Source organism: Syngnathus floridae, chromosome 14, assembly GCF_059516105.1.
Source record: "Syngnathus floridae isolate MCC-2025c chromosome 14, RoL_Sflo_1.0, whole genome shotgun sequence".
Taxonomy (NCBI): Eukaryota; Metazoa; Chordata; class Actinopteri; order Syngnathiformes; family Syngnathidae; genus Syngnathus; species Syngnathus floridae.
The window spans coordinates 12,966,352-12,975,520 of NC_142426.1; the positions used below are offsets into that span (position 1 = coordinate 12,966,352).

Below are 9,169 nucleotides of genomic sequence, written 5' to 3' on the forward strand. Positions count from 1 at the left end.
GCACCCGATACAGAAAATGTTGAACCTGTTACTCATGATAAAATCTTATTGCTTCAATGTGAACATAAATACACGAATACTCAGAAACACAAACCTTCGGTGTTACCACAAAAGCAGCTCGGGATATAAATACATCCGTAGAGCCACAGCGGCTTCAGGGACTATTTTGGTGAGTTGGCAGCAGAGATGCTCAGTGCTCCGAGATCCGCTGACAAGTACAGTATTGTAAGTGTCAATCACAGCGCAGAGCTGAGCCGGCACAACCGGAGCCAGAAGCTCCGGTCGGCACTGGCTCGCCGCCCCGACGCCCCAGACCGAGACAGGCTGTGCTGTCGGGAGCAACTGATATGCTAAAGGCGTCTCCATTTTGGATATAATTCTTTCCTCTCTCCTTGATATTTTTGTTACATAGATTGATTTTGGCTGAAGTGTCTGTATTTACATATATATGCCCACACATACATTAATAGACATTATATTTAGTGTGTGGATGGTGTTATTCACTTGTAATAGTTGAGCCGAAGTTCTAAAAGCACATTTGAAGCTCTTGCTGGACGAAATCATTTCAAATATTTGTATCCTGTTATGATGACGATCATGATGTCGAGAATCAAAAGTACTGTGACGTTTCAAAGTCAACAGATGTTGAAAAATCAAATACAAATGTGTATGCTGAGAAGAGTGGTGATTTCATGCTTAGCTCTTTGAAATGTGGTGAAACATCTGAGTCTGCTGTTGACAGAGCACTCACAATACGGCATAGAGACTGATGGAGCTGCATCATTTGAAACGAGCCATCAAAGATGTCACCTATGGAGCATTTCTTTGGAGCTATTTGCCCACCTTGTAAGAATTCCAATTTCACATCCTCAAAGTGCTTTGGAATGAAGATGATTGAAGATATTGGACAACTCGAGTCTTATCCAATTGTCATCGCACACTCAACTTACCTCAAGGGACAACTCCTCAATCTCAAACTGTTTCTGGGCGACGCGGCCGGATCCGGGATGGTCATGGTAGTAGACCACCATGACATCATACTTCTTCATCACAGACTTATAGTTCTTGAGGTGGAGGTCGTGGACTCTGTCCTTGCCGTCATACTCGGGGAAATCCAAGCTGTCTTTGCCCAGTGAGAGCCCCGCAAAGGACAACAAAACTGCCACAAACACCCAGGTCCACTTCATGGCTCCTCTCTGGGGTGGATTCAATGTATTGGCACTTTCAGAATGTGCACAAAAAAAAACTTTGGTGTCAGTAATGAGGAAGCCTTTCCAATCCGCGTCACCCAGAAGAGAGCAAGACCAACTCTTACATCCACCTTAATAAAAAGCTCGCGTGGGCCGCTGGTATTGGGGCACAGGGTGTGAGGGGGGCTGAGCTAACTTGGGCTTCGTGTGTCTATGTGGGGTAAGATGACAACCTACGCCGTTGCCGGGGAGACGGCTTTGTGTGTTTCGTACATGTCAAATTTGGTTGAGAGGGCAAAAGAAAGCTGCCGTGAGGGTGGCGGCAAATGCTGGAAAATGTGCCCAAACGAGCGCCGCAAATCAAACGAATGCAGAGATGCGGCACACTTTTGCCATATTAAGTGAACTTGTAGGATTGGATCCCAGCTAAAAATAATGGATGAGAAGTACATATCAGGAGGCGGTGCTGGTGTCTTATTTGCTGTCGTTGGCACCTGCAAAAGACCAGAACGTTGCACCAGGTCACCTCGGGGCATGAATGAGAAAAGGAGCACTTGGCGCATCTACTCATAACTCATTAGAACAACGTTGTATAAGCCTAAAAAGAGATTTTCACCGAGGATTGATTTAATCTTTTCCTCCGCGTGCCCTTTGCAGTCTATGCTTAAGATGGTCACCTGAGATATTACTTTACAAATTGAAATGGAAGAAGTAAACTATAAATAAATGACGGCAAGCAACCCACTTATCTGTGGCGAGATATGCAAGCATACAGTATTACAAGTCTGAGTTTGAAGGGAAGAGGTGGAAGATGAACCAGCCGGGTGCGCGCGCGCGCGCGACCGCGTAACCTTATACCAGCAATGTGTGTTGTCACTAATAATGGCGAATCAAACTAATTCACTGGAACTGTGAACATTTTGCAGCGAAACCAGGAGACAGACTTGAATATCATACTAAATGACTTGTTTCAGACAGCACGGTGTTGCTGCTTTACAGTTGATCATTTACACAACAGCTGCTCTTTCACATCTACACGTCATCAACTGTTTTAATAGGATAGCTAATGGATTGGTGACCATTCCTCACTCCCGACATTACTAATGACAAATCTGACCTTTAGAAAGAAGAGCAGTAAAAATAAACTTTAACAAGCCCGTAATTAATGAACGTGTCACAATATAAAGTGCATGTGCATTCTGTATGGTCTGTGCTTCGTTTGGACGGTGGCTAAGTTTGAAATAACACATTATTTTGCTGCAATAACCTCAAATGTCCGATGGCATGACTGGCCGTTGCTAATTGATTTATTTTTGTGTCAATAAAATGGATTGGAAAATAGCTTGTGCGCTTGTTCATATTAAAAAAAAACCCACACGTGTTCATTTTTTTGTTATATTTATCCTCCTGAATGACAGGTAGAAGAGCTAGAGAAGCTGTTTCAACTGATATACAATGATTAGTAAAATAACAAAATCAATTCGCTGCACAATGCCGATGACTACCTATCGAAAACGCGATTTGGCGTGTCATTGTGACATTTGTCCATTCTCGGCTACCGTAGACATTACTGGCTCCATCGACGGTGCAGTGGGAAATTAAACATTTCGCCATGGCTGTTAAAGGAGGAAAACACAGACTTTCCAGTAGAAAAGGTGCGTGTGAGCAAGATGAAGAAGAGCCCCAGCTTCAGGCCGTTTTAGTCGCTGACAGCTTTAACCGGAAGTTTTTCCCGGTGACTAAAGACCAGCCTCGGGTAAGGCAAGGCAAGGCACCGTGCTGAGCTAACAACACGATTGCTACCAGCAGCTAACCATACTGCTGTCAAACGTTACATGAATTCAACTGTCGTATATGTATATTCTGTGAATATGAATATGTATATATTCCCATTGATACCATTCCTGTGTTCGTTTTGTTTAATAACAGTTTTCAATGTTCTGATGTAACTATCCAACTTTGGTGACAGGCTTTGTTGCCTCTGGGTAATGTTGCGATGATCGACTACACGCTGGAGTTCCTCACTTCCACGGGGGTCCAGGAAACTTATGTGTTTTGCTGTTGGATGGCTGGCAAGATTAAGGAACACTTGCTGTAAGTGTCACCATTACATCTGAGAAAGGTGGAGGTTCTTTTCATCGTGCTTTGTATCTTATAGGAAGTCTAAATGGTGTCGATCGACCTCTCCGAACACAGTCCACATCATCACATCGGACCTGTACAGATCTCTGGGGGATGTGCTCAGGGATGTTGACGCCAAGTCTCTCGTTCGCTCAGACTTCTTGTTAGTCTATGGAGATGTGCTATCCAACATTGACATCAGCCAGGCACTGCTGGAGCACAGGTAAGACTATGCTCCCCCTTTAAATTTGAATGAGAGGGTCAGTAAATGTCACTAACGTGTCAACGACAGCACTTGTGTTGTTCTAATTCCGTGGGTGTTCTTAATAAATGAGTGCGATGTGCTTTAGGCAACGTCGAAAGATTGACAAGAACATCTCCGTGATGACGATGCTCTTTAAGGAATCGTCGCCGGGTCACAAGTCTCGTTGTGAGGAAGATGATGTGATTGTCGCCATGGACAGCAAGAGTCAGCGAGTTTTACACTACCACAAGACACAAAGCTTAAAGAAGCTTCATTTTCCCATGGTAAGTGATCTTTTCACATCGGCTTGAAATGTCTTGTTTTTTTAATAAAGAAAATGATTCATTGTTTTATCCGATTCAGCGATGAACCAAAAACTAATTGACAGATTATTCAAATGTTAATTTGCAGCTCAAGTCAAAATATACATAAAGTCTAAATTACTGCTGCATCCCCAGAATATATTCCACAGTGGAAGTGACGAGTTTGAAATCAGACATGACCTCCTTGACTGCCACATCAGTATCTGTTCACCACAGGTATGAACCTGTGTTGTTATATTTTGTGTGTTTTTTTTTTTTTTTACAAAAACAAAAACTCGTAGCATTTTTCCGTCTCATATTTTAGGTTGCGGAGCTCTTCACTGACAATTTTGACTACCAAACAAGGAATGACTTTGTCAGGGGGATTTTGGTCAATGAAGAGGTAATAAACAGCAAATGATATATTTATTGAAAGCAGCAGTGCAGAAGATCTTGTGATATGGTTGCCTCACATTTGAAATGATTTTCCAGCCAAGTGGAAGGATAGTTGTATTTGCACATGTAAAAGTTCATTTCCTGCTGACGATTGCTCCAGCGCAATTTTTCCAATCCCCCCCTCAGATCCTGGGGAACCAGATCCACATGCACGTGACCAGAGACGGTTACGGCGCCCGAGTGTCCAACTTGCTCATGTACGATTCGGTGTCGTCCGATTTGGTGAGACGGTGGGTCTACCCTCTGACCCCCGAGGCCAATATTACCGACCAGGAAAGATGGAGCTGCACGTACTCGCGCCACAACGTCTACCGAGGATCAGGGGTCACCCTTGGCCACGGCAGCCAGATGGAGGAGAACCTTCTAATTGGCTGTGACTCCAGCATAGGCGCCAACTGCTACATCTCCAACAGCGTCATTGGTAACAATTGCACCATAGGTGAGGAAATCACAAACAAAAAAACAGGTCGTACGTTCCAATGTCAAATTTGAAACGATTATTGCGCTTCAGGTGACAATGTCATTCTGGAGCACGCCTACATCTGGAACGATGTTGTAATTGGCGCCAACGTGGTGATCAGTCATTCTGTGGTGTGTGACAAGGCTGAAGTCAAAGAAGGCGTCAAGCTTAATAAACAGTGCGTCCTAGCCTACAACGTAAGCAACATGGACACTCTTTTGATTGTGAATATTCTCACCCTTGATGGATGGCGAAGGAAGGATCATGATAGATCTTTTTGACTGGTTTTCAAGGTGGTGATTGGACCGCATATCTGTGTGCCAGAGGGCACAGTGGTGTCCATGCATTATCCAGCAGAAGAGGAGGAAGATGACGATGAATTCCTCAGTGACGACGACACGGTGGGCCAGAGCAAGGACAAAATCAAACAGAAAGGTAAGTAAGGTGTGTGAGGAAAACAATCCAGCTGCAGTAGAAATCAGCTGCAAGTTGTCGCTTCCGCAGCTTTTAACCCAGCTGAGGTTGGGGCAGAAGGAAAAGGCTACGTATGGAAAGCCAGCAGTCCGGATGACACGGATGATGAAGAGCTGTCGCATTGTCTCTGGGGTAGGATAACAAGCGCAATCGTCTTCTTTACTCATGAAGTCTCAAATACTTTCTTGTTGTTCAAGGCCTGACGTTAAACCCCGAACTCGAGAGTGAGAGCGAGGACAGCGAGCCCGATGGTCCTGACGATCCAGTGATTCCTTCTCCTGAGATGGACGATGCTAAAGGTGAGTCGGGTAGCCAAGCTTCCCAATGCCCTGTTACTGCCATCTAGGGGCCACATTGGGGAAAGATGTCGTTCCTTGTTGGATAATCGTTACCTGGAATTTGTATTAAGGACAAATAAAAAAGCTTTTTTATTGAAACTGAAAAGAAATCATGGCACGTTTTGATTGAAATATGGACTCCATCCAGTGTTCCAGAAGGAGGTGCTGGGCACCCTGCAAAGAGGCTTGGAAGAGAATATCAGCTGCGACCACCTGGTGCTGGAGATCAACTCCCTCAAGTAAGTTGTAATGTCCCGCACAAGTGCTCACCCTCAAAGCGTGACAAGTGTGTGTGACTCGTCCAGGTACGCCTACAACATCACTCTACAAGAAGTCATGCAGATACTGACCGGAGTGCTGTTGGATTACCCCTTGCAGCAGCACAGCTCGCAGCTCACGGCATCCCAATACGCTGCTGACCTTCACCCTGTAATGCCGGGCCGGTTTATTTCGCATGGACGACGCTACCGAGACAATCTGTGAACAATTTATGGATGTGCTTTTTCTGTCAGTTATTGGAGAAATGGGCACCAGTGTTTAAGAATTATGTGAAGAGATCGAAGGACCAACTTGACTGCCTCTCTGCTTTTGAGGAGCACTTCCTGGAACATGCCACTCACTGGCCTGCCATGTGCAAGGTGTGTGTGTGTGTGGGGGGGGGGAGCCAGCTCATATGACCACATGACAACATCCCGGCACACTGAGGCTGATGGAACATTTCCACCATTTACCTTCTAGATTCTTATGGCCATGTACCAACTGGAGATCCTGGAGGAGGAGATGATTCTGCGCTGGTTTTCTCATAGTGGCACATTTGACAAGAGCAGACAGCTACGGAAGAACCAAGGGGTAAGTGCCCACATAGTAGCCGGCGGAAAATTGAAAAATAGATTCCGGGAAATTCACATTTGGTAAAAAGCATGCATATCATTTTGTTTTTGTCATCGAAAATATTTGCAAGCAAAGTTGAAATGAAACTTAAAAACATGACTAATCCTCAAAGCATTTTCAAAAATGAAAAAACAAACCAACTACCGAGCAGCCTTTTAAGATTTACACTTGGGTGCTGACAAAATGTGGGAGTAGTTGAAATGTGTGTGAGACTGCATTAACCTTTACATAATGCAACTTTGACAAATCCTCACTTGCTTTTTTCCCCCACTTTCCCTAAAGCTTCAAAAATTCATCCAGTGGCTGAAGGAGGCTGAGGAGTCGTCAGAGGAGGACGACAAATAGTGGGCCAATTTTAACAGGCAAAGCAGACTTGGGGAAAACTTGACAATTGGCCTGCGCCTAAGCTTGCGTTTTTCTTAACGCTGTACAACTGACATTCATCTTTATCATGTGTGTGTGTGTGCTGTGAATAGAATGATCTAAAGGGAGTAGGCTTTCGGACCGCTTGACCAACAGTGGAAACATGCTTTTGTTTCACTCACAGAAGTGCGTGTTTGAAAAGTGTGTAGATGATAACAACCTCCACACCCACTGTTTGATATCATTTTCATGTACAAACAACCACCGGTACACCTCATCCATTCATACAGTTAAAACGATCTCAGCGGTGAATGGGAATTTCATTCTCGCTCGTGTAAAATGATACACGCAAAAATTAAATTGCTTACACAAGTTGTGTTCATCCCTCGTTGTCAACGTTCATCTGCAGTTCATTTAGGACATTTCACATTTTTGAAAAAGAATGAATTTTCTTGTCGAATTAAGATTCAGGTGCGTGCGTATTTCCATCCCTGAGAAATTGATTTTGAGCGCTTGACACCATTTGATCATCCCTGTAGAAATAGAGGGCCAAGCAACCAGAATAGCGCCAGTTCTGGTAATTACCCCATTTAGCAAAAAGGGATTTCAACTTCCAAAAGTAATACCCCGCTGAGACAAGAACGCAACGACTATTCTGGTCCATCTATTTGAATCGGTCGTCTTTGCCCACCGTGTCATAAATTACACGAGCTAGTACGGAGGCACCAAAGATGCCTGTAAGGGCTGTCAGCATCTTCCACATGCTGGCTGATCGCTCGTGGCGCTCTATGTAACTCTTGTAGTTGGTGGGAACCATAAGGTACTCTCTGCCATCTGTTGGGACCTGCAGTCTCCCGTGCTCACCCTCCAGAACCACCTCCCCAAACACAGTCAGGCTGCTCCCCACACGCAGCATCTCTTCACTTTCCTCCAGGGCCACTGCTCGCTCCCCGCCGATGCCCTGCAGGACCACATTCACCAAGCCCTCCTCGGCTCGTCTCACTCGGTGGTAAACCCTCTCCAGGAAATAACCTGAGCCCTCTGAGGGGTCTTGCACCCTCACGTGAAAGTCAGAGACATAGGAGCCAGGACAGATGAGAGAGAAGGCCACAGAGTTGGTGCTTTCTTTCTTGTTTGTCGGCCGAGAGCTCCTGGCGGGAATCACAACGTTATCGGAAAATACCTTTACAGAGTGACAATTATACATTTTGACTTTGCATGAATCAGAATGTACCATGTTTTAGAGAGGGCGTTCCAGTATTCAGCATGTTCTACAACTTTTATCTTCTGAAGTACGCCGTAGCATCTTGGGACAAATTGGCTGGGAAGAGGCTTCTCATCTGCTTTGACCAGGCCTTGAAAACATAAAAATGTAGGTTACAAAACTGAAAAGCCATTCCCTAAAATATCCTGTCCAGTGTTTATGATGAAGACCATGACAGATTTGCTCCAGTTTTAATATGCTTTGGAACAAAAAATAGCAAAGATGTCACCGTATACGTGTACCTTCTACTGCGACGTATTGCAACCTCCTGTGGGGAGATGATTTCAGCAATGAGGCCAAATGATGATCTGGTCGGAAGACTGGTATCTCCTAAAACAAATCATTGAAACGACTTTGAAAACACAAACCATGGTCTAAAGAAATCATAGTTTAAGAGTGAGGTGCACATACCTTTATCTTGATCAACTCCCTTTTCTTCTCTTGGTATAAATGATAGAACAGACCCGAACAGGCAAAACTGGATCCGACTCCAAATAAAATAAGGGGGTTTATTGAAAAATCACTCATTTCTGCTCTCAGAAGTCACACACACAAGCTATACAAACAAATGGTATAAACATGCACCGTGTAGCTAAAAAGAAATTAAAAAGAACTATCGTGGTAACAAAAACCACACAAGAAAAACTTAAAAGTACGGCTCGGGAAAATTTACGACAGAAGCTTTTTATTTTTTTTGCTTCATTTCCTCGTTGCGCTTATCACGTCATGTTAGAAGCAGCCAATAAGGAAATTGCTTGTTTCGCAGTTAACAGTAACGACCACAAGACGGCAGCAGTTCCCCGTCGAATCAAAAATACAGAAAATACTCGATTTACGACGGGTTACCCGAGAAAAAAAAAAAAAGAGGCAACCTGAACGTGTGCTAACACGATAGGAAAACTCATAAATATAGTAAATATTTGCAAAACAAAAGAAACGTAGTATTAGGCCATATAAACGAAAAATAGTAAGTGCGTAGCTGAGTGTTAGTGCGTGCATATTGCAGGTATCATTGCTGCCCACTTGGGGGCGCTAACTCCTACACGACTCTCGAATAACATGACAC

The 9,169-nt window shown here is 44.2% G+C and overlaps 3 protein-coding genes across 3 annotated transcripts in view; 1 reads left to right on the plus strand and 2 right to left on the minus strand.

The window, feature by feature from the left end:
* The window catches only part of LOC148387862 (calsequestrin-1-like), a 4,593-nt gene extending 3,250 nt beyond the window's left edge, over positions 1-1,343 (minus strand). Inside the window, exon 1 of the mRNA XM_088397270.1 lies at positions 951-1,343. Coding sequence (XP_088253396.1) covers positions 951-1,187 — 237 coding nt within the window. The 5' untranslated portion in view covers positions 1,188-1,343. The remainder of the gene's footprint in view (positions 1-950) is intronic.
* A 1,411-nt stretch (positions 1,344-2,754) lies between these two features.
* On the plus strand, positions 2,755-7,211 carry eif2b5 (eukaryotic translation initiation factor 2B, subunit 5 epsilon). Its single transcript, XM_088397263.1, has 16 exons — positions 2,755-2,946; positions 3,160-3,284; positions 3,349-3,534; positions 3,662-3,839; positions 4,014-4,094; positions 4,183-4,260; positions 4,440-4,752; positions 4,825-4,970; positions 5,067-5,208; positions 5,278-5,379; positions 5,445-5,546; positions 5,734-5,824; positions 5,891-6,014; positions 6,098-6,223; positions 6,324-6,434; positions 6,759-7,211. Exons 1-16 carry the CDS (start codon positions 2,803-2,805, stop codon positions 6,819-6,821), a joined length of 2,112 nt encoding a protein of 703 aa, XP_088253389.1. The 5' UTR covers positions 2,755-2,802; the 3' UTR covers positions 6,822-7,211.
* On the minus strand, positions 7,069-8,821 carry mul3 (mitochondrial E3 ubiquitin protein ligase 3). Its single transcript, XM_088397272.1, has 4 exons — positions 8,515-8,821; positions 8,346-8,433; positions 8,074-8,194; positions 7,069-7,990 (listed from the first exon to the last, which is right to left on the minus strand). Exons 1-4 carry the CDS (start codon positions 8,629-8,631, stop codon positions 7,504-7,506), a joined length of 813 nt encoding a protein of 270 aa, XP_088253398.1. The 5' UTR covers positions 8,632-8,821; the 3' UTR covers positions 7,069-7,503.
* Positions 8,822-9,169: the final 348 nt, after the last annotated feature.